Source organism: Bombina bombina, chromosome 6 (assembly GCF_027579735.1).
Source record: "Bombina bombina isolate aBomBom1 chromosome 6, aBomBom1.pri, whole genome shotgun sequence".
Lineage (NCBI taxonomy): Eukaryota > Metazoa > Chordata > Amphibia > Anura > Bombinatoridae > Bombina > Bombina bombina.
In genome coordinates, this window is record NC_069504.1 from 734975469 (window position 1) to 735001917 (window position 26449).

Below are 26449 nucleotides of genomic sequence, written 5' to 3' on the forward strand. Positions count from 1 at the left end.
AAGTGTAAAGGGATTCAACATCTGCTGTTACAAGCCACGTGTTAGGAGTGAGATGTATATTTTCGAGTTGAATTAGAACATCTGTTGTGTCTTGCACATAGGAGGAAATTTGTGAGAAATTTGTGAGAGACATATCCGTATATTATGATGTATGCCAGCAGCTCCTTTGCTGTTACAAATATCCCGGGAACAGCTGAACAGTTTTTGACGAATGGACACAGTAGTAAAAACACATAGGAGAATACATAGAGGACTTTTCCAGCCTCCACCCACTCCTGAGAGATCCAATGAATGGAGTGGGTGTGGCGTTTTGATGGGCCTAAATCGAATCAGACGAGCAAGATGGGCATTGCCTCTGACAAAGCGAACCACGCCACGCCCATCTGCATTCCTGTTCGTGGATATTAACTGATCCTTAGAAGCACTATACTTACCCTGAAATACCACTAACTTTGGGTTAAACAGAATAACGGTCTGCTTGATTTCGACATTGCCCTAAGTGGATATCCGCTGCTGTGGACGAGTTACTACCAGTCGGGAGGATCTATTAATCTCCTAAAATATACATGCTGGAACATACCTCATATGTTTGAGGTTACACTGTGTGAGTGTGCATTTTTTATTCTGTATGTTATGTATTAAAGTATAACTTTTTATGCATACAAAGAGAGAAGCGCTCTACCAGGAACGAACAGCTTATCAGCTAGTTCTTTGGTGATTTACCACCCGAAAGCAGCCTCTTTTAGACCAGTGTGCTTTTCACAGAGGAAAACTTTCCTGAAGTATATCCGTCTGATCCCGCCAAGTAAGGTCAGTCCAGCCCCAAAATACCAGGCAATTCTCCTCTGAACAAGGAACATAACAACCCCAGACGATCGTTTCGGCCTCGTCAGTGAGGTGCAGCCACATTCCTCTAAGCACACTGGGCAAGAAGTCCACGTCTGGTTTCTCCCATCACCCATAGGGAGACTTCCCCAGGGTCATATTAAGTTGCATACAAAGAGAGAAGCACTCTACCAGGAACGAACAACAGCTCATCAGCTAGTTCTTTGGCGATTTACCACCCGGAAGCAGCCTCTTTTAGACCAGTGTGCTTTTCACAGAGGAAAACTTTCCTGGAGTATATCAGTCTGATCCCGCCAAGTAAGGTCAGTCCAGCCCCGAAATACCAGGCAATTCTCCTCTGAACAAGGAACATGACAACCCCAGACATTCATTTCGGCCTCCTATGGGCCTCGTCAGTGAGGTGCAGCCACATTCCTCTAAGCACACTGGGCAAGGAGTCCACGTCTGGTTTCCCCCATCACCCATAGGGAGGCTTCCCCAGGGTCATATTAAGTTGCATACAAAGAGAGAAGCGCTCTACCAGGAATGAACAACAGCTCATCAGCTAGTTCTTTGGCGATTTACCACCCGGAAACAGCCTCTTTTAGACCAGTGTGCTTTTCACAGAGGAAAACTTTCCTGAAGTATATCAGTCTGATCCCGCCAAGTAAGGTCAGTCCAGCCCCGAAATACAAGGCAATTCTCCTCTGAACAAGGAACATGACAACCCCAGACAATCGTTTCGGCCTCCTATGGGTCTCGTCAGTGAGGTGCAGCCACATTCCTCTAAGCACACTGGGCAATATACATACTGTATAGTGTGTGTTTGTGTGTGTGTGTGTATATATATATATATATATATATATATATATAAGGTGCGTTTTAGATATAAATATATATATATATATATATATATATAATATTGAAAGTATAAGTCATCTGCTTTATCATTCTCTGGTAAATCTTTAACCGCTCACTTAATACCAGACTGTGCGCTATTCTTAGAGCAGGGTCACAATATGGATAGTGCTCCACTGGTAATGTAGGCCTTAATCAGCAGTATAGGTAGACTCAGAAGAGAAGCTTTTTATAATCATATGTCTTATGGCTGCAGTAACTGCCTGCAGGGCTGGACTGTGAAATCAGACCAGCCCTGGAAATGTTTGAAGCCTAGGGCCTCTTTTTATTGTCTCTACAGGCTCCCACACCCTTGTCGGCAGTGGAGCGGTGTTGAAGAAATGCGCTACTCATGCTCCCCCTTGGATCGCTCTTTGAGGTTCCTGGCAAAGGAATGCGGCCTTACGGCAACGGTGGGCCACCGAGAAAAGCCCCAGTATTCCGGCAGGCCAATCTGGCTCTGGCTGCGTGTCAATAATTAGAGTGAGAAGCCCATAGTTTGTGAAAAAGCTCAACAAACTAAAATGGAGCGCCACTAAAAATGATTTTGTGTTGTGCTATCTTTGTGTGCTTTTAATTATCTGCGCTATTTAATATGTAAGATTATGCACTAACTTACCTATTTATCAATTTAGATTATTTTTATTCTGTTTTTTATCATTTTTTAATAATAATATTGTATATGTATTGTTATATGTTCATGGACTGTATATGGAGACCTATCCGTATATTATTATGTATGCCAGCATCTCCAATGCTGTTATAAATCTCCTGGGAACAGCTGAATAGTTTTTGACGAATGGACACAGTAGTAAAAACAGGTAGGAGAATACAGAGGACTTTTCCAGCCACCACCCACTCCTGAGAGATCCAATGAATGGAGTGGGTGTGGCGTTTTGATGGGCCTAAATCGAATCAGACGAGCAAGCTGGGCATTGCCTCTGACGAAGCGAGGAGGAGCCCCATGAAACGCATTAGGCAACGCCCATCTGCTATTACGAGAGAAATCTGGTTATCTAACAGGAGCGGTCACACTGAAGCCGGCTAAATTTCAAAGTACCGCTGCCCTGCTACGAATAACCATTCCTGTTCGTGGAGATTAACTAATCCTTAGAAGCACTGTATGGCTGTAACATTGAGACACATAAATATACATTGCTAAAGATGTATTTGTATGTCTATATACATATGTATATGTCTATGTGTACATATATATTAATGTATTTATATGTGTATATATGTATTTACAGTCATATATACACATAAAAAAACATTAATATATATATATACACATATATAAACGTAAAAAAAATAAATATATATATATATATATATATATATATATATATATATATATATATAGCGCGGTGGGTGTTAGGTATTTTTCCAACAATTTTTTTCTCTCCATTCACTTCTATGGGAAATGCAAAAATGCGATGAAGTTTGCGTGATCTCGGGTGTTAGTTTTTTGCCAACTTTTTTTCTCCATTGATTTCTATGAGGGAAAAAATACACATGCGCATTCGAAAACTTAAAGGGATAGTATACTATAAAATTGTTTTTCCCTTAATGTGTTTCTAATTACTTTTTTACCAGCTGCAGAGTATAAAATGTATGAGATTTGCTTTTTTAAGGTTTATTTGTGTTTATGAATTAGCTGATTTTGTGTTTTAAAGCCACAACCTAATAAAATGGGTTGAGCTTGTAGTTATAATCAGATCTCATTACTTTATCACATCAAATTGTGTACATATAGCTGCTTCTTTATATTATATCTGTCCATAAACCAATCACCAATACTTGGAGAGAACAATGGAACATTAACATTTTATTACCTTATCTCTTCTATAACCCACTGGGAGTGTAATTTCTTCTACTGACTGTGTTAACACAGCTTGGCCTCGAGGACTTTCAGGATGGGTGGGGATACCACAGGCTAAATAAACTAATGCAAATGCCAATATAAGGTAAATGGAAATACTTGTAAACAATTTAATACACCCCAGTAGATAAAGTGGATCATTGGGCACAAATTAAATGGGAGAACATTTTTTGAGTAAACTGTCCCTTTAAGTTAGGTTTTTCGCGCTATTCGGGTTACCACTTGCGCAAAATAAGTTTTTTTTTAAACTTGTAATACGAATGCAACCCAACTTGAGCAAAAAGCTGAACCCTAGTGGATTTTTTGCGATCACAATTTTTTTTTTTTTTTTAAATAACGCATCGTTTGTCATCTAGCCCATATTGTTTTCATATGCAAATAAAAAATAAACAAAGGCTCCATTTGTGTTTAAACAAATTGATAGCAAAATGATAGAAAAAATCAATTGTTTTCTCTTGTTAAAAATTAAAAGAAATAAATACTATATAGAAACATAATTTATGCTTACCTGATAAATTTATTTCTCTTGTAGTGTATCCAGTCCACGGATCATCCATTACTTATGGGATATTCTCCTTCCCAACAGGAAGTTGCAAGAGGATCACCCACAGCAGAGCTGCTATATAGCTCCTCCCCTAACTGTCATATCCAGTCATTCGACCGAAAACAAACAGAGAAAGGAGAAACCATAGGGTGCAGTGGTGACTGTAGTTTAATTAAAATTTAGACCTGCCTTAAAAGGACAGGGCGGGCCGTGGACTGGATACACTACAAGAGAAATAAATTTATCAGGTAAGCATAAATTATGTTTTCTCCTGTTAAGTGTATCCAGTCTACGGATCATCCATTACTTATGGGATACCAATACCAAAGCTAAAGTACACGGATGATGGGAAGGACAAGGCAGGATTAAGCGGAAGGAACCACTGCCTGAAGAACCTTTCTCCCAAAAACAGCCTCCGAAGAAGCAAAAGTATCAAATTTGGAAAATTTGGAAAAAGTGTGAAGCGAAGACCAAGTCGCGGCCTTGCAAATCTGTTCAACAGAGGCCTCATTTTTAAAGGCCCAGGTGGAAGCCACAGCTCTAGTAGAATGAGCTGTAATCCTTTCAGGGGGCTGCTGTCCAGCAGTCTCATAGGCTAGGCGTATTATGCTCCGAAGCCAAAAGGAAAGAGAGGTTGCCGAAGCTTTTTGACCTCTCCTCTGTCCAGAGTAAACGACAAACAGGGTAGATGTTTGACGAAAATCTTTAGTAGCTTGTAAGTAAAACTTCAAGGCACGGACTACGTCCAGATTATGTAAAAGACGTTCCTTCTTTGAAGAAGGATTAGGACACAATGATGGAACAACAATCTCTTGATTGATATTCTTGTTAGAAACCACCTTAGGTAAAAACCCAGGTTTGGTACGCAGGACTACCTTATCTGCATAAAAAATCAGATAAGGAGAATCACATTGTAAGGCAGATAGCTCAGAGACTCTCCGAGCCAAGGAAATAGCCATCAAAAACAGAACTTTCCAAGATAAAAGTTTAATAACAATGGAATGAAGGGGTTCCAACAGAACTCCTTAAAGAACTTTAAGAACCAAGTTTAAGCTCCACGGGGGAGCAACAGGTTTAAACACAGGCTTAATTCTAACCAAAGCCCTGGCAAAATGCCTGGACGTCTGGAACCTCTGCCAGACGCTTGTGCAAAAGAATAGACAGAGCAGAAATCTGTCCCTTTAAGGAACTAGCTGATAATCCTTTGTCCAAGCCCCTTTGGAGAAAAGACAATATTCTAGGAATCCTAACCTTACTCCATGAGTAATTCTTGGATTCACACCAATAAAGATATTTACTCCATATCTTGTGGTAGATTTTCCTGGTAACAGGCTTTCATGCCTGTATTAAAGTATCAATGACTGACTCGGAGAAGCCACGCTTTGATAGAATCAAGCATTCAATCTCCATGCAGTTAGTCTCAGAGAAATTAGATTTGGATGATTGAAAGGACCTTGTATCAGAAGGTCCTGTCTTAGAGGCAGAGTCCATGGTGGAAAGGATGACATGTCCACTAGGTCTGCATACCAAGTCCTGCGTGGCCACGCAGGTGCTATCAGAATCACTGATGCTCTCTCCTGTTTGATTTTGGCAATCAGTCGAGGGAGCAGAGGAAATGGTGGAAACACATAAGCCAGGTTGAAGAACCAAGGCGCTGCTAGAGCATCTATCAGCGTCGCTTCTGGGTCCCTGGACCTGGATCCGTAACAAGGAAGCTTGGCGTTCTGGCGAGACATCATGAGATCCAACTCTGGTTTGCCCCAACGATGAATCAACTGAGCAAACACCTCCGGAAGGAGTTCCCACTCCCCCGGATGGAAAGTCTGACGACGTAGAAAATCCGCCTCCCAGTTCTCCACGCCTGGGATATGGATTGCTGACAGGTGGCAAGAGTGGTACTCTGCCCAGCGAATTATATTTGAGACTTCTAACATCGCTAGGGAACTCCTGGTTCCCCCTTGATGGTTGATGTAAGCCACAGTCGTGATGTTGTCCGACTGAAATCTGATGAACCTCAGTGTTGCTAACTGAGGCCAAGCCAGAAGAGCATTGAATATCGCTCTTAACTCCAGAATATTTATTGGAAGGAGTTTCTCCTCCTGAGTCCACGATCCCTGTGCCTTCAGGGAATTCCAGACTGCACCCCAACCTAGAAGGCTGGCATCTGTTGTTACAATTGTCCAATCTGGCCTGCGAAAGGTCATACCCTTGGACAGGTGTACCCGAGACAACCACCAGAGAAGAGAATCTCTGGTCTCTTGATCCAGATTTAGCAGAGGGGACAAATCTGTGTAATCCCCATTCCACTGACTCAGCATGCATAATTGCAGCGGTCTGAGATGAAGGCGCGCAAATGGCACTATGTCCATTGCCGCTACCATTAAGCCGATTACCTCCATACATTGAGCTACCGAAGGGCGCGGAATGGAGTGAAGAACACGGCAAGCATTTAGAAGTTTTGATAACCTGGACTCCGTCAGGTAAATTTTCATTTCTACAGAATCTATAAGAGTCCCTAAGAAGGAGACTCTTGTGAGTGGGGATAGAGAACTCTTTTCCTCGTTCACTTTCCACCCGTGCGACCTCAGAAATGCCAGAACTATCTCTGTATGAGACTTGGCAACTTGAAAGCTTGACGCCTGTATCAGGATGTCGTCTAGACACGGAGCCACCGCTATGCCTCGCGGTCTTAGAACCGCCAGAAGTGAGCCCAGAACCTTTGTAAAGATTCTTGGGGCTGTAGCCAACCCGAAGGGAAGAGCTACAAATTGGTAATGCCTGTCTAGAAAGGCAAACCTTAGAAACCGATGATGATCTTTGTGAATCGGTATGTGAAGGTAGGCATCCTTTAAGTCCACTGTGGTCATGTACTGACCTTCTTGGATCATGGGTAGCATGGTCCGAATAGTTTCCATTTTGAAAGATGGAACTCTGAGGAATTTGTTTAAGATCTTTAGATCCAAAATTGGTCTGAAGGTTCCCTCTTTTTTGGGAACCACAAACAGATTTGAATAAAAACCCTGTCCTTGTTCCGTCCGCGGAACTGGATGGATCACTCCCATAACTAGGAGGTCTTGCACACAACGTAGGAATGCCTCTTTCTTTATCTGATTTGCAGATAGCCTTGAAAGATGAAATCTCCCTTGTGGAGGGGAAGCTTTGAAGTCCAGAAGATATCCCTGAGATATGATCTCCAACGCCCAGGGATCCTGAACATCTCTTGCCCACGCCTGGGCGAAGAGAGAAAGTCTGCCCCCTACTAGATCCGTCGCCGGATAGAGGGCCGTTCCTTCATGCTGTCTTAGAGGCAGCAGCAGGCTTTCTGGCCTGCTTGCCTTTGTTCCAGGACTGGTTAGGTTTCCAGGCCTGCTTAGATTGAGCAAAAGTTCCCTCTTGTTTTGAAGCGGACGAAGTTGATGCTGCACCTGCCTTGAAATTTCGAAAGGCACGAAAATTAGACTGTTTGGCCTTTGCTTTGGCCCTGTCCTGAGGAAGGGTGTGACCCTTACCTCCAGTAATGCCAGCAATAATTTCCTTCAAACCAGGCCCGAATAAGGTCTGCCCCTTGAAAGGAATGTTGAGTAATTTAGACTTCGAAGTCACGTCAGCTGACCAGGATTTAAGCCATAGCGCCCTACGTGCTTGGATGGCGAATCTGGAATTCTTAGCCGTTAGTTTAGTCAAATGAACAATGGCATCAGAAACAAATGAGTTAGCTAGCTTAAGTGTTCTAAGCTTGTCAATAATTTCAGTCAATGGAGCTGTATGGATGGCCTCTTCCAGGGCCTCAAACCAGAATGCCGCCGCGGCCGTAACAGGCGCAATGCATGCAAGGGGCTGTAAAATAAAACCTTGTTGAATAAACATTTTCTTAAGGTAACCCTCCAATTTTTTATCCATTGGATCTGAAAAAGCACAACTGTCCTCAACCGGGATAGTAGTACGCTTTGCTAAAGTAGAAACTGCTCCCTCCACCTTAGGGACCGTCTGCCATAAGTCCCGTGTAGTGGCGTCTATTGGAAACATTTTTCTAAATATAGGAGGTGGGGAAAAAGGCACACCCGGTCTATCCCACTCCTTGCTAATAATTTCTGTAAGCCTTTTAGGTATAGGAAAAACATCAGTACACACCGGTACCGCATAGTATTTATACAGCCTACACAATTTCTCTGGTACTGCAACTGTGTTACAGTCATTCAGAGCAGCTAATACCTCCCCAAGCAACACACGGAGGTTCTCAAGCTTAAATTTAAAATGAGAAATCTCTGAATCAGGATTCCCCGAATCAATGATGTCACCCACAGACTGAAGCTCTCCGTCCTCATGATCTGCATATTGTGACGCAGTATCAGACATGGCCCTTACAGCATCTGCGCGCTCTGTATTTCTCCTAACCCCAGAGCAATCGCGCTTGCCTCTTAATTCAGGCAACCTGGATAATACCTCTGACAGGGTATTATTCCTGATTGCAGCCATGTCCTGCAAGGTAATCGCTATGGGCGTCCCTGATGTAATTGGCGCCATATTAGCGTGCATCCCCTGAGCGGGAGACAAAGGGTCTGACACGTGGGGAGAGTTAGTCGGCATAACTTCCCCCTCGTCAGAATCTTCTGGTGATATTTCTTTTATAGTTAAAGACTGATCTTTACTGTTTAAGGTGAAATCAATACATTTAGTACACATTCTCCTATGGGGCTCCACCATGGCTTTCAAACATAATGAATAAGTAGTTTCCTCTGTGTCAGACATGTTTAAACAGACTAGCAATGAGACTAGCAAGCTTGGAAAACACTTTAAACAAGTTTACAAGCAATATAAAAAACGTTACTGCACCTTTAAGAAACACAAATTTTGTCAAAATTTGAAATAACAGTGAAAAAAGGCAGTTACACTAACGAAATTTTTACAGTGTATGTAACAAGTTAGCAGAGCATTGCACCCACTTGCAAATGGATGATTAACCCCTTAATACCCAAAAAATAATAAAAGACCAAAACTTTTTTTTTTTTCTTTTTCAAAACAGTCACAACAACTGCCACAGCTCTACTGTGGCTTTTTACCTCCCTCAAAAATGACTTTGAAGCCTATTGAGCCCTCCAGAGATGTCCTGGATCATGCAGGAAGAAGCTGGATGTCTGTGTCTGTAATTTTTGCTGTGCAAAAAAATGGCAAAATAGGCCCCTCCCACTCATATTACAACAGTGGAAAGCCTAAGGAAACTGTTACTAGGCCAAATTCAAGCCAGCCATGTGGAAAAAAAACTAGGCCCCAATAAGTTTTATCACCAAATACATATAAAAACGATTAAACATGCTAGCAAACGTTTTATATTACATTTTTATAAGAGTATGCATCTCTATTAATAAGCCTGATACCAGTAGCTATCACTGCATTTAAGGCTTTACTTACATTAGTTCGGTATCAGCAGCATTTTCTAGCAAATTCCATCCCTAGAAAAATATTAACTGCACATACCTTATTGCAGGAAAACCTGCACGCCATTCCCTCTCTGAAGTTACCTCACTCCTCAGAATATGTGAGAACAGCCATGGATCTTGGTTACTTCTGCTAAGATCATAGAAAACGCAGGCAGATTCTTCTTCTAAATACTGCCTGAGATAAACAGTACACTCCGGCACCATTTAAAAATAACAAACTTTTGATTGAAGAATAAACTAAGTATAAAACACCACACTCCTCTTACGACCTCCATCTTGGTTGAGGCTTGCAAGAGAATGACTGGATATGACAGTTAGGGGAGGAGCTATATAGCAGCTCTGCTGTGGGTGATCCTCTTGCAACTTCCTGTTGGGAAGGAGAATATCCCATAAGTAATGGATGATCCGTGGACTGGATACACTTAACAAGAGAAATCATATTTAAAGGCAGCAAATCAAAAGGTCTCCTTCAAGTCTCTGCATCTAGCTAAAGCATGTAGGTAAATAGTACACGTTAAACCTATTTCTTTTCATAATCAATTACAATAAATCAACAGACCATAAACAACCAAAGTACAATGATAATGTAGATCACTTCACTACATCCTATTAGATATGAAATTTGACTTACAAGAAATGTTTCTGTATTGCAACAACATTAAAAAGTAATACATAAGCAGCTGTTTTAAAGTCATATGTAAAGGAGGGTTTGTGTGTAAGTCTATGAATATTACCAGATGTTAGTTTGTTGACCCTTAAAATAATGTTGTCTAAAAATGAGATCATCTCCATGTGGAGATTTTGGCTGTCCCCTTCTGTAAGGTTTCAGAAGCTGATAGCAGGAGCTAGTGTATGCTAGATAGCACTTTTCATCTCTTACTTCCCCAATGTTGTGTTCCAGTCTGGCCCTTAATCATTTCAATGAAAATAAATGAGTATGTGAGAAGCCCAGAGGAGGTAAAGCAAGATACCACTGAACCGCTTCTTAATATCTGCCACCCCCTGACAATGCGTATCTTTAGTGCAGACCATGTATTCAAAAGGGCAAATATAAATTTTAAGAGAATTTGGCAATATAATTTACATTTTTCAAAAAATATATCAGTGCATTGGTTTCTAAGCCTGTTCTAAGGGGATCATATCCAATTTTAATAGAATAGCCCAAATATTGCAGATAGTTAATCAATGGCTACTTAATTATGAACGTTTCCCATAGAAATATCAAATTCCTGTTAGAGTTCTCTAATGATATAATTGTTCTTCACTATATTAAGGGATTTAGGGCCAAATTACAAGTGGAGCACAAAATATCGCTTACGGGAGCACGATTTTGCGCTCCACTCAATAATACCAGCGCACTGCAAAAGTTGAGCGCAATGTGAACGCAACCTCGCATTTGCATTGCAGGGAAGCTTAACACTCACAAGAGCACACTTCCATAGGCTCTAATGGGAGCCTCGTTCTCAAATATGTATGTATATGCTTATATATGTAAGTGTTTATATGTGTATACTGTATACACATATTAACACAAATATATAAGTAAGCATATACATATATATTTACAGGGAACACCCACCAACTTTATCACCTAAAAACCACTTGTGACCCTGCTCTAAGAATAGCACACAGTCTGGTATTAAAGGGACACTTAACACCTGCCTGCTAAAATCCTTAAATCTTGCTCCTTCTAATCAATCAAAATGAAGTTAGCATGAATGTCTATGCCCACTTGTCATCTTACCCCAAATTGTTCAAAAAAAGTGTTTTCAATAACAATGGTATGCCTGTGATCTATGGGTGTATGCATGCCGCCATATTGTGACGTGCGTTACACACAGGTACACCAGTCACATGACATGCACGCATAGTGTTCTATTATGTATTTGCTGCTTAGAAGGAATCACATCTGCAGCACACGCTCACTGTGATGAATACAACAGCAGCACATGTGATTCTTGCAGAGCGTGTGCTGCAGTGTTTGTGGAGATAATCTAATAGTAATAAGAATTTTAACACAGCAATACATAAGTTAGTAAATGAACAAGAATTGAAAGTAACAAGATCTGGGAAGGAAGGGGGAGATCAGTCCAGAAATAAACGATACGTCTTGCATAGAAAAATACAAGCTCCGGTTATATACAATGGTTGCTAAGCACTCCTGACCCTGCAGTGCATAATACTAAACTGGGAGATCCTTACCCTTCTAGCCCGAAAGTTAGATTACACCTTGGGCTCAAAGCATGACTCCACACGCCCGCTAACAAAAGGCAGCCTATTCTGTCACTGACAGGGAGCGTTTGCAAACTCCACAACTGCAGCCTGTTACCAGTGTCTGGAAACTCTACATACTGGGGAGCATGTTCAAACTAATATTATCAATCACTTAGCCGACTCCCTAGCTATATAGATATAGAAGCTACACGCTTGAGGATTGTTGTAGTAGAGTACATACCGGACACTATGATCTGATTGGTGCAATATCGCCAGACGCCCCCTTCACCTAGTTGTCAGATGAGCAGTGTGAAAAAGTTTTGTAGCACATTACCACTATTATCGAATCTGGTCAGTAACATATCTATATCAATTTGTATTAGCTCAAACAACATTTTCATGGGCCAACCATGTCATCTGTTTTATGAACATCTTTGAACTACCCATTGAGTGAGATCACAGTACATAGGGGCGTTTACTTAGACAATGATCCGATTGGTGCAATATCGCCAGATGCTGATTCCATCTGGTTGTCAGATCAGTGGTGAGAAAGAGCTTACAGTACGCCAATATTACCATCACTAATCTGATCAACATATTTTCAATAATCGGCATTTTTATAGTTCTAACAATAGGATAAAAAGTTAATCACGTCATTATTGAAAATATGTTGATCAGATTAGTGATGGTAATATTGGCGTACTGTAAGCTCTTTCTCACCACTGATCTGACAACCAGATGGAATCAGCATCTGGCGATATTGCACCAATCGGATCATTGTCTAAGTAAACGCCCCTATGTACTGTGATCTCACTCAATGAGTAGTTCAAAGATGTTCGTAAAACAGATGACATGGTTGGCCCATGAAAATGTTGTTTGAGCTAATACAAATTGATATAGATATGTTACTGACCAGATTCGATAATAGTGGTAATGTGCTACAAAACTTTTTCACACTGCTCATCTGACAACTAGGTGAAGGGGGCGTCTGGCGATATTGCACCAATCAGATCATAGTGTCCGGTATGTACTCTACTACAACAATCCTCAAGCGTGTAGCTTCTATATCTATATAGCTAGGGAGCCAGCTAAGTGATTGATAATATTAGTTTGAACATGCTCCCCAGTATGTAGAGTTTCCAGACGCTGGTAACATTCTGCAGTTGTGGAGTTTGCAAACGCTCCCTGGCAGTGACAGGATAGGCTGCCTTTTGTTAGCGGGCATGTGGAGTCATGCTTTGAGCCCAAGGTGTAATCTAACTTTCGGGCTGGAAGGGTAAGGATCTCCCAGTGCAGTATTATGCACTGTAGGGTCAGGAGTGCTTAGCAACCATTGTATATAACCGGAGCTTGTATTTTCCTATGCAAGACGTATCGTTTATTTCTGGACTGATCTCCCCCTTCCTTCCCAGAGCTTGTTACTTTCAATTCTTGTTCATGACGCCGCATTTACTAACTTATGTATTGCTGTGTTAAAATTCTTATTACTATTAGATTATCTCCTCAAACACTGCAGCACACGCTCTGCAAGAATCACATGTGCTGCTGTTGTATGCATCACAGTGAGCGTGTGCTGCAGATGTGATTCCTTCTAAGCAGCAAATACATAAAAGAACACTATGCGTGCATGTCATGTGACTGGTGTACCTGTGTGTAACGCACGTCACAATATGGCGGCATGCATACACCCATAGAGCACAGGTATACCATTGTTATTGAAAACACTTTTTTTTTAACAATTTGGGGTAAGATGACAAGTGGGCATAGACATTCATGCTAACCTCATTTTGATTGATTAGAAGGAGCAAGATTTAAGGATTTTAAGCATGTGTTTAGTGTCCCTTTAAGTAAGTGGTTAAAGATTTACCAGAGAATGCTAAAGCCGATTACTTTTTTTAACGCACCTTATACCTTCAATATTTTATATATATATATATATATATATATATATATATATACACACACACACACTATATGTATACAGTATGTGCTATATATTTTCAAAACCACTTTGTGCAGTTTTTTTTTAAATTTAAAACTCTAAATAGCATAACCTCATAAGCACATACAGTATATTTTCATGTGACAACACTGAAGAAATGACACTTTGCTACAATGTAAAGTAGTGAGTGTACAGCCTGTATAACAGTGTAAATTTGCTGTCCTCCCAAAATAACTCAACACACAGCCATTAATGTCTAAACCATTGGCAACAAAAGTGAGTACACCCCTAAGTGGAAATGTCCAAATTGGGCCCAATTAGCCTTTTTCCCTCCCCGGTGTCATGTGACTCATTAGTGTTACAAGGTCTCAGGTGTGAATGGGGAGTTGGTCTGTTAAATTTGGTGTTATCGCTCTCACACTCTCTCATAATCACAAGGAAAAATAATAATTACAACCACAAAACTTAGGAATCACACATTCAAAATGGTTTACGTACATATTTGTAAGTGTAAAATATTTTTATGTCTGTATTGTCTTTTTTTCCACTCTTTTTTTATTTGTTTGATCTTTAAGTTTTTGAAGGCATTTTGTGATGACAGCATCTTTCACAGTGGAACTATGCGCCAAGAGTTAAAGAGTTACAATATAGATGCTGCTCCATTGATTATAATAGAAATTGATTTGCAATTCACAGATGGGGGGCATACATCTTTATGTATTTCAAATTACATTACATAAATATAATAGATATGTAGATGGGGTTTATTGATTTGAGGCCTGTAACTGTATTTTGTATACCTGTTACTTGTTCCATTCAAAGATTGTTCAAATATTTCAAACACGTATTCAGCAAATCCACAAGTATTTCCATGTTAAATACACCACTGTGAGACAGCAGATATTTATTTTATTTTTACAATTATGACACAAGTACAACATATGCATGTATACCCAGTATTTAGTAAATTATACAACCCCCCACTTAACAAACGCTTACATTTCACGTACATTTACCCTAAAACAAAATATGAAACATACAAAATTTGGATGGCTTTGAAATCCTACATACCATTTTCATTACACAAGAATGTCATAAAATATATAAGGTGCTGTATGGTTGCTGGATCTTTGAATCTAAGTGGTTAACCATATATTGTTCTCACTTTCTACCCACACCCAATCTTTCCCAGGCTTTGAAAAATGCATTTATACAGACATTTGACAGGCTGGCTGCTAATAAACTTTACAAACTTTCTTAATAATTATCCTTTTTGTGCCTTTAAAAATATATTTCAATATTGGTATAAAGATTTGTTATCACAACACTATAGAAAAGCTTAAAAGATGAGATTGCTGGAATTGTTATTGTCAAAATGAATATACCCAAACATCAAGGGTGCAAAATTATCTGATTCACATAAAGAGCACATTAACTCAAATACAGTTAAGGATTGTTAATATCATGATGCACACTGCTCAGTAATGATACATACTAAACTACCAGTGTTATACAGATTTGCATACACCCACACACTAATACTGCTAAAGCTGAAAATCTGTTCTCATTTTGCATACTTGGCCACTATAAGCCCCTGATAAAATGCCAGCATAATCAAAATTTATTCTGCTTCAGGGTTGTTGGTCCCTGGCAGGAAAATAGTTAATCTTGGACAGATTTCAGTACATTCCATGGTGACATTACCCTGCTAGGTGTATATATACATTCATGATGTCGCAGGGTAAGGTGCATATCCAACTATGCCAGTGTTTTTGACAAAGCTTCACATTCTTACATTGTGATAACAATGCTAATTATGTCTAAATAATATAAACTATAATTACAAAGATTACTGTTACTTTCACCACCATTATTTCTGACACCCTATTCCATGTATCATATCCCTATTTATTCACTGATTGTCTATCACTTGCTGCCCCCCCCTCCAACTAATAATGTCACTCCTTAGCGTCCCCCACTGATATTACACACCTTACAGCTAGGATCTTTCTTGGCATTAGCAGTAGAAAGGCTCATCAACTGATGACCTGTGATCTCTGCAAGTTGCCCCCACCCTAATGGTACTGGTTCTGTGTATATTACTTCCAGGATAAAATCTTGTGCATGCCAGTACCTGCCATCCTCCCCCCAGGTTAGGAATGGGTTGTTCTGTGGATCCAGCAAGGGCAGACGGGCACTGCAAAATGCATCTCCTTGTGACCCTTGAGGTGCCAACACTAGTACAACATAGTGGTATGCACTGTACATGCAGTAGAAGTCTGCAAAGTACAGGTGAGTGCCCTCATGGAAGAGGTGGCTAGCAGGAACAGTAAGTCGCAAGCGACCATATGGCGAGTCATTTGGGGGAAGGCCTGTGTTGAACTCTGTGTTGCAGCAGAAGAATATCCCATTGAGTGTCCCACTGATAGGTGAACCATGGCTTCCACTCTCATCTTTTATGGATGGAAGCATCACACAACCCCACTTCTCCCTGTGTGAACAAAAAAGGGAAGTAGGCATCAAACATTAATGGCTATATTGTTTTAGATAGCAATACTGTTGGTTCTGCTTTATACATGTCAATGTGCTTTAAATGTTATAGCCATGTAGTGTTCCATGAAATACACATGTATTTAGAATCCCTTGATCCAAAACATCTAAGCAAAGTGACACCAGCAGGTCTTTAAAAAAAATAATCAAAATATACTCTACTGAAATGAGTACACACAGTGAAACCTGGGAAAATGTAATAACTTTCCCAGTTAGCTAGTGTAACGGATTAATATGGACAAGCATTTGGTATGACTTTGACAGGATAATAGTGATCAGGATCATGGATCAGTATATCATGGTTATCATGTTCCTCATTACTTTATATGTATTTTATTTGAGTTTATACTATAACTTTGTGTTAGATATAACCTAGGTTACAATATTAATTATACTCTATTTCAGCGGTTACCTCCAAACATGTTATATATTTATGTAACAATATTTTTATTAAAAATGAATATGTAATCCTTAGTTCTGATCAGTTAAGCTTTATATATTGTACACATTGAATATATTTATGTAGAAAATAGATTATGAATCAATTATATATGTCTATTTTGTTACAATTTTCTATACCAAGTAAGCTATAAACTAAATATTTCTATAAATTAACCTTACTCAAAATGAATCACTTATTAAAATCACACCTGTTTTATACCAGAACAATTTATAATTAGCCAGCAACTCTAATTCAATGCCAAAATATGGATCACTAACTTACAATGCTTAATTAACAACAACCAGAGACATTTTTATATTATCAACACAATAGCCAATTGATGTGCAGTTCTTAAGAGACTTTACAATAAAATGAAACTGACTATAAATATGGACTACAAAACGTTTCCTAATAATAAAGTTACTAGCACCAATATATTTAATATATGGAATACACTGGTCTATTTAATATACATTTTATATACCAAATACCCTTTTAAATCACCAGCTTTAATTAGCCTATAGCAACAAAGAATATCTTTGCTTTAAAATATTAAATTATAAAAATTGCCATACATTACCAAATACCCATATGAGAGTTGAGCTTTTTCAATCAAAATCCTTTTCACTGTCATATAAGAGTGTGCACAAATCTGGAAGTGAATGTTAGGCCCAATTTTGTTTGCTCTTCCGGTATGAAGAGTTTCCCATTAATAATTTTCTCCAAGGCAGCAAGTTAAGTCAGTAAGATCAGGTAAACAGCAGCATCCACCAGCATTGCCCCTTATTACTTCCTATGCAATAGTTTTTATCTCTGTGATAAAAACCCACCTCTTTTCTAATCATCAGTGAAATTTTGGATACAAACTCAGTCAAGCTTGTCTCTCATTGGCCCTTGGGAATGCATATCTCATAACAGCCAACCCTTTTTGCTGTAATACTAGTTTTAGCCCATCGGGGGCAGCAGACAACTGGAATGTAGCTTTGTTTAGTAAATACTACAGAAACATTTTTTTTCTTATATATATTTAAAACATATATTTAATATACTCATTATTCTCTAGCTCAATAAACTATTTAGTCAATTAGATAATGTATTATTTAGAACTACTGAGGATGTACAATTCAAGACCAAACATGGCATAATTATCAATTCTATAGTGTGTATATATATATATATATATATATATATATATATATATATGTGTGTGTGTAACATACATATCCTTAGTGTATGTCTCACTATAATTTCCTACTATTTTATATCATAGATCGTCTGTAAGTAGCAGTCTGATGTGATTAATCATATAGCTATATTTACATTTTATTATTATTCCATTTTAATATAAATACAGTTATATATTCACTTCACCTCATATTAAGTATATTATATGCATTCAATTATTATTCTGTAGTAATTAATTATACATATATATTTATCAGATTCTCATTCTATTTTAATATAAATATATCCCACATTCAGTATATCTATTGATAATGTTATTTTGAATGCATGGAAACACAAATATGATATAATTTATGGGACAACTCACTGGTTTCTCACATGTCTGAAATAAAAGAAACAATGTTGTTTATCAAACATTTTAAACACAGAAATACAGCTACTTTCAATATAGAAGATACTCATCCAAAATAGCACACTAGGCACAAAGCATATCTCCCAGACTCATAAATTTATATATAATCTGAATATATATATATATATATATATATATATATATATATATATATATATATATATATATATATATGAATATATATTCATTGAGTATCTTAAACTACATGAAAATTAGGCACAAGTCATTTTATATACATTTCTAACTTTTCCTTCTGATATAAAGTTTTAAACTGCCAGCATGTTGTACATTGGAGCTTAAAAAAAAACCTAGTGATCCATCATGTTGATTATCACATGTATTTGTTAACTTACAAAATCCTGGGATTCTGCTAGCTTCAAACATGAGTCCAGACATATATGTGGATTGGACCTTCAAAGGAACTGTCATTTGTATATTATACAAGTGCTAATTACTTACTTTTCTAAGGTCCTGTCAGCTGAACTAGGCAAGTATCAGGGCAATTATTTTAATCAAAGTGCAGTCTGTATATTGAGTGAGGAGAGGGGTCTGTGTCACTCTTCTCAGTCATTTACAATTTCTGCTGTGGCTATAAGTAAATCAATTCATATCAAAGTGGATATTAGCTAAAACAAAATAATAAAATTATGTGATATGTATGTAGTTTATCCAATGCCCCTCATTTATGAGCAATACCTCAACATAAACCCCCCTTTCAATTTTAACTGATGTAAAATACATGTATTTGAATTGACTTAAATCCAGTGGTAATTGGTGAGTGTAAAGACAGTATGCATCATAGACAGTCTTGATATGAAGAGAGTTCATTATTTTTCAATTCTCATATTTATGCTTGTAGCTAGACATCTTATTCCCCTTTAAACTACAATTCCATAGTGTGCTCTGGGAAATGCCCTTTCATTCTCCCACTATGATTTGGAGTTGGGATCTAGGATGGCACGCTCGCAAATGATTAATATAGACCCATTTATCCATAAAAGTATCATTTTATTTAAATAGGCAACAGGGGATATTTTGTCAGTAATGACAAAAGAACCCTTCCATGATGGAAGAAACTTCTTCTCCTTAACCTGATATCTTCCAAAGTAATAAAGATAAACTTTATCATTAATTTCATATTCCTTTTTGGAAGTTTTGAGATCATAATAAGTTTTAGCGGAAGTTGCGTCCTTCTCTATGTTCCTTTGAGCAAATGTAAAAGAATATTGCAGATGCTTTCTTAAGTTTTCCACATATTGATGTATAGTAGCAGCATTCATTAAGTTCTAGTCTGAGGTACAATATAGTAAATGTTCAGGTAGAACCATTCTTCTACCAGTCATCAATTCAAAAGGTGACATCTTAGTAGCACTACTTGGTGTTGCCCTTAATGCCATTAGGACTAGAGGTAATATTACATCCCAGTCCTTACCTATTTCACTCACAAACTCTTTGAGTATTTTTACAATGGACTGGTTGTAATGCTCTACACCACCATTAGAGGCAGCTCTATATGCTATATGGAGCTTTCTTTTAACCCACATTTTTGTCATCACTTCGCTAGTGAAGTGAGTCCCCCGATCGGATTCGATTTGCTGCTGAGGTAAACCAAATCTGGAAATATATGTGGTTAATGAGCAATGCTGCACATGTTTCAGCACTGATGCAATCTACCCATTTAGTAAACAGGCATGTTACTGTTAACATGTATCTGCTACCTCTTGATGACCTAGTTACTGGGCCAATAAAATCAATTTTGTATATCTGACCATGGCATTACCATCCATCTTTTCTGCAATGGCGCTCTATGCGTTGGCCTGGGTTGGAACTGTGAACAGATTAAACAACCTTGACAGAAGGTTTGAACATCCTTCAACATATGTGGCCAAAAGGCATAGTTACGCAATATTTCATACGTTAATTTGGCACCAAGATGGCCAGATGTGGGAGCATCATGGGCATGTTGAAGCATGAGACTTCTGAACTGGGTAGGTACCACCCATTCTTGGATACCTGTTTTGGAGGTTCTAATTAACAAAACATCCTGTAATTTAAATTGTGATTTGGACTTCATTAACTTTCTAAGATCTTCCTTACTGATACAGTCCTCTTTTGAGATGGGGTTGTTTTCGAGATTTTTTATATGTTTATAGAAAATACAGTACCTATAATGGGGTCTTCCTTTTGACTAGTGATCAGGTCCTCACTAGGAGAATCCTGACTCCATTGTACCAGGTTAGGCTCATTTTGTTGTTTAGCCGGGTTTCTGGTAATGGCTTCTACATGAATTGTACCCATTAAATGGTGAATATTAAAGGGACATTATACACTAATTTTTTCTTTGCATATATGTTTTGTAGAGGATTTATTTATATAGCCCATAAAGTTTGATTTTCCAAAAAAATTTATAGTTTTGCTTATTTTTAAATAACATTGCTCTGATTTTCAGACTCCTAACCAAGCCCCAAAGTTTGATGTGAATACCGTCAGCAATCTTCTCCAGTTTGCTCCTGTTTGTGTAAAGGGTCTTTTTCATATGCAAAAGAAGGGGGAGGGGGGAGGGTCTTATTTCCCACTTGCAATGGGCTTTCCACTTTTCAACATAGCTAAACTGAGAGTTTCTAAGTAAGTCTTTAAAGCATTTTATACTGGCTTTTTATATCAGTATCTGGGCATCTTGTTCTTTATAGTAGTGTCTATTACATGCAGTTATTTGAAAAGAGCTCTCTAGTTATGGCTCCTTGTTTGGCTAATGAATCTGCAATATTATTGCCTTCCTTATCAGGACCTTGAATCCTGGAATGACCCTTGGTCTTTTTCCAGTGTATGGTTAACCCATTGGAAACCACTAATTTATCAATTTCGCAGAACAACTTGCCATGTTTGACTGGTTTGTTGTTAGTTTTCTGCATGCCATTTCTTTTCCAAGTTGGCAGGTATTCAACAAAACTGTCACGCACATAATTTGAGTCAGTAATGATCACAAATTCATGAATACCTTGTTCAATAGCCATCTCAATGGTTTTTAGAACAGCAGTTAGTTCTGCAACTTGACTGGATCTTGGTCCAATGTTGAAACCTACAGAAATATTTGGGAATTCATTTGCCCAAGTTGTACCAATGCCAGCGACTAATCTGCGCTCATTATCAATAGTGGCATGGTAAGAACAACCATCAACATATACCCAAGGTAATGTTTGACACTGGTCCTCATTGTATATTTTATATGGGGAAAGCAAATGTTCCTCCAGGAAATAATCTTCTAATAACTCTTCCCCATGATCCTTAGCAGTACAGTCATGGAGCTCAGCAAGTCCCTGTGCGACTGGATTCTTTTTGTTTTTGCTTATAGCAAATTTCTAAAGGCCAGCCTTGCAAGGAAAGAGTCCAAGCTGTTATGCGGCTATTGGACAGGTTCCCATCTCTTATTTTCTCACTTTACAAATATAGCAAAGGCTGGTGGGCCGTTTATATAATAATTTTCTCGCCCTGTATATAGCTGGGGACATTTTGTAGAGCCCATACAGTAGATAAGAGGGCTTTCTCGCAATCACTAAATTTTATTTCTACTGGGGCTAAAGTTTTGCTCGCATAAGCAATGACTTTACTTAAATTATCATGTTTTTGGTATAAAACAGCACTCATGCTTGTATCTGTGAAACCTGTCTCTAAGTATAAAGGTTTACCACCTCCAGGGTAAGATAAGCAAGGTGCTTGAGTGAGTTTTCTCTTCAGTTCTCTTATGGCTGTCTCTTGAACCTCACTCCAATGCCATTTCACATCCTTCTTTAGAAGAAGTAGCAGTGGTTTAGCTAATTCTGCATAATTATCAATAAATTTGCGAGCATAATTTGTCATACCCAGGAATGATCTTAATTCCTTTAAGTTAGTTGGGTTCTTAGAATTTAATATAGATTCTACCTTTTTCTTCTGAGGGTTTAACCCTTCATGTCCCAAGAAGATTACACGAGTGCGGCACCATTGAGCTTTTTGAAGGGATAATTTGACACCTGCCCTTTTAAGTTGGCTGAGGACATGTTTAAGTTCTGTGATGTGTTTTTCAAAGTCGGTGCTTTTAATTAACACGTCATCAACATAAGATAAGGTCCCCTTTCCAGTGCATCGGGCATAGCCTTATGCATGAATACTGCAAGTTTATGTCCTGAATTTATATATCCAAACGGAAGTCTTTGGAATGCATATTGGACCTTTTGGAAGGAGAATGCAACCTTATACTGGCCTATCCCTGCACACAATCAATGGCAGTGAATATTTTAGATCCCTGCATCTGCACTAGGCACTGGTCAATGTATAGCACGGGCCAGCCAGACATGTACAATCGTTTGTTTAGCTGTCTGAAGTCAGCACACAAACAACATTGTCCATTGGGCTTAAGAATACCTACAATAGGATTATTATAAGAGCTATGCACCCGTCTGATGATACCCCTTTCTTCCAAGTTCCTTATGATTTCTGCTAGAGAATCATAGGATGCTAAGGGAAGTCTGTATTGTTTAACAATTACAGGTGGTGCATTGGGATCTGTTTGGATTTTCGCAATGTGCAGGTCTGTAGTCCCACAGTCATAAGAAACCCTACCAAAAATGTCCTGGTATTCCATCAGGATTTCTCTTAGCTGTTGGCGGTCATCATCACTGAAACAGCCATTAGCTAAGGAGATTTGTTCTTTGACTATTTGCTGAAATCCTGGAAAGATTTCAGGCTGTCCTATGTCATAGGCTTCTTCAAGCCTAGAGGTGAAGTCCCCTTGATTATAATTTAAAATACCCCGAGGATTTTGGGTATTGGGGTATTCTTGCTCTAGGATCGGTTGATCAAATACCAGAGAGGCTTCTTCAATTTTACAGATGCCTTCCTCTGAGCTGAAAGGGTAAATAGACTGAATTGTGAATAATCCTTCTGGCATGGAGGCAAAGGATTGTTCTATTAACTGTTCTTCAGTTAAGTAACTTTCAGGTATTAGCCCAATTACATTATTCTGGAATCCGAAAGTATAATAACTGGATTCCAGAGCATATCCTATGGTAGTTCCCTTAGATAAGGCGATATCCTGAGGGGTCATGTTATGCACAATAACCTGTATTTGAGTAGTTCCAATATTTACCATAGGAGTATGGGTCATTGTTATACCCATATTTTGCATTCTCTGGGATACGCATATTAACGCTTCAGAAGTTTTTAACGTCTGACCCCTTTTTACCTGTAAGGGTAAGATAAATTTATTAGCCCCAGCAGGGTTTACAATATCACTAGACACCTGCATATTCACCGCATATGGCATTTGCTGGTTTGATTTCAGGGCTGCATTTTCATCCTGAAATATTTCAGGGTCTTCTTTCAACCTGCTCCAGAGGCAAGAGTTAATCAAATCTATTTGTATGGCATATCTATGCAAGAGATCATTGCCAATGTATATTTGATTATGGGGATTATCCAAAACTAAAAACAGGTGTTTCGCTGATTTATTATCTATGGAGATTGAAAGCTATAACATTACAGCTAAATGTTTATTATCCGAGTTATCATCTAGGTCATGGACCCAGTGATCTTGGGGAGAAATATATTTAATTAGTTTAGGTTCAGCTATCTGCGTTAATAAGCCTTCGCTTATATAGCTAGCTTCCTGTTTTAAGTTTAATTCAGCATACTTGGTTTTCCCCAGGTCATGCACTTGCATAGGGATAAATAGATCCTCCTTAATTTTCTCAATTTCTGCGAGGAATTGAGAGTGATCACCCCCCCTTAGGAGACTTAGGATCTCCTTTGTGTAGATATATGGTTAATACATTGTGATCTAGGGAAATATTGGCTATCTTTCCAGGCAAATTTTTAATGGTATGACCATCAGAGCCACTTAGGGGAGTCTGATCATCTATTTGAAGGACCGTTATTTCAGGTACAGAGCTATTCCTGAAATGAATTTTGACAGCATCTGGCTTCTCTTCCACCACATGACAGTTATGTCTGGTGTGAGGTATGCTGGACAACTCATAATTAATAGGTCTTTTTGACTTGTGACCAAATTACATTATTTATGCAATCAATTATGGTACTTAGTCGCTTCAGAAGATCAATACCAATTATTAAACAATCAGTTGGCAGCTACACTATAATGATAGGGTGTCTTATTACCCTGTTTCCCAGCTTTAGTTTTAACCATGCAGTGCCCCAGACTATGAGAGAGTCACCCCCAACACCATTAATGAACCATCAAATTCCCTGAGTTTAGGCTTGTGGGGCATTAGCTGATTTAGCTGTGTGTAGTACCTGTGGGATAAAATAGTTGCCTGAGATCCAGTATCAATTAATCCCATGATAGGGTTGGTAACTGAATCCTGGAGCTCTCCTGTAGGGAAAGAATTTGATTAGTACAGTTATTGACATTTATTATTTCATTTGGTATATCTCTCCCCGCTCTCTCAGGTAATACTTGAGTATTTATGACTGTGCCTGTGACTCGCTACTGACTGTACTCCTAAAAAGGATTGTTAGGTTTCTGAGCCGTCAAAGCTTGACTCAATAGTTCACATAATTGATTTACCCGGGTACTAAGTTGGCCCACTTGATTGTGCAAACTATTTTTACCCATGGATAGATTTTTTTTTATGTCCCAGGGTATTGATTCCTGAATCCTTGGGATCTCTCAGAATCATAGCTGTTGTTTCTATTCTGGTGCTGTTGTCTTTGGGGTTCAACTTGTCTTGTGTTACTTTCTTGGGGTGCACTATTTAACTGGGGTGTCTGGTTATCCTGAGAATATCTGTGCCACTTATGGTGTCTACCTCTACGGGGATACCTATTACCTTGTGGGTATTCGTCTCTTTGGGGATACCTATTTATCTGGGTATGCCCCCCATTTTGAGTATATTCTCTCTGCACCTCAGTCCTTGGTGGGGGAGGGGGCTGACTCAAAACTTTGCGGTGAGGGCCTGTTTTCTCTGGCTACCTCCACATAAGTTTTCTTTTTGGACTTGAGGGGGCTAGGTGGCACCCTAGTTTCTGCCACAAATTTAGGGCTGGGACTTGGTTCTCTTTTAACCCCCTGTTCACTGGACTGCTGAAGAGTATAATTTTGTACTCTCTCTGATTAGAAAATCAAATGAGCAGTTATCATCAAAGTCTCTAGCCAGATTTATTTTGATGTGTGAGGGTAATGCTTCATAAAATAAATTCATAAATTCTGAGCTTTCAAATTTGGGGTAGTTTTCGGCCATACTGTAAGCATTTCAAATTCGATTGGGCTTTGATTTGCGCCACATTTCAAACCGTATACAGCTGCTTTAGTAGCAGTGGTTGTGCGATATTGCCCAAACTTCTTTTTGCATGTTGCTTTATTTCACTCCAATATTTGATATTCATATCTTTTAGTGAAATAAAAAACTTACGATATTTGCCTTCAAATACCCATGGCAGAAATTCAATTTTAAATTGCCTATTATTTATATTTAATACAGCTAAAGCATTTTTATAAACATCTAAATGATCAATTATGGAAGAGGTCCCCCTTTTGGAAAATAGGTGTACTGCTTTATTTAAGAACTTAATTATTGTAGGGGTGTCATACACTTTACTAAGTACATTACTGGATCTCATTGGGATCTTATGATTAGGGCTGGAGCGCCCTCTATCTGCCCTATTTTTACTATGGGGAGATCCCATACGTGTACTATTATTATATGGGCTATTTGGGTAGCTGGCTCCGCCCTCTGAATCACTACAATAACTGTCCTCCCCCCCCCCTGAAGTGGAGAATTTCCCTGAATTTAAAACATGAGGTGACTGCTTATTTGGGAAGTTTACTTCTGAGCCAATCGGGGTCCTTTGTTTAAATTCTTCCCTTATACTCTGCAGTTCATGTCTCACAAATTATTTTAGGGTTTTTATTATATCTGCACTATCCTCATTATTTTCACTACTAATGGAGGGGTGGGTTATTATTGCTATACCACCTTTTTAGTTCACTTAGCTCTGGTGCTGGGTTTCAGCCTAACAATATTTTTCTCTTAATAAAAAAATTTCTTCCTGGCTCTCTGTGAGTTGTTTATTTAAACTTTCTATTTGGGCTACTAATTTTTGGTTATGCTTTTGTAAGGTGGC

At 38.7% G+C, this 26449-nt stretch overlaps 1 protein-coding gene across 2 annotated transcripts in view; it reads right to left on the reverse strand.

Annotated features, from left to right (window-relative positions):
• Positions 1-14608: 14608 nt before the first annotated feature.
• Positions 14609-26449, reverse strand: part of PHYHIP (phytanoyl-CoA 2-hydroxylase interacting protein) — a 345321-nt gene continuing 333480 nt past the window's right edge. For both annotated transcript variants that reach the window (XM_053717962.1, XM_053717963.1), the window contains one exon: positions 14609-16233. In XM_053717962.1, coding sequence (XP_053573937.1) covers positions 15708-16233 — 526 coding nt within the window. In that variant the 3' untranslated portion in view covers positions 14609-15707. The remainder of the gene's footprint in view (positions 16234-26449) is intronic.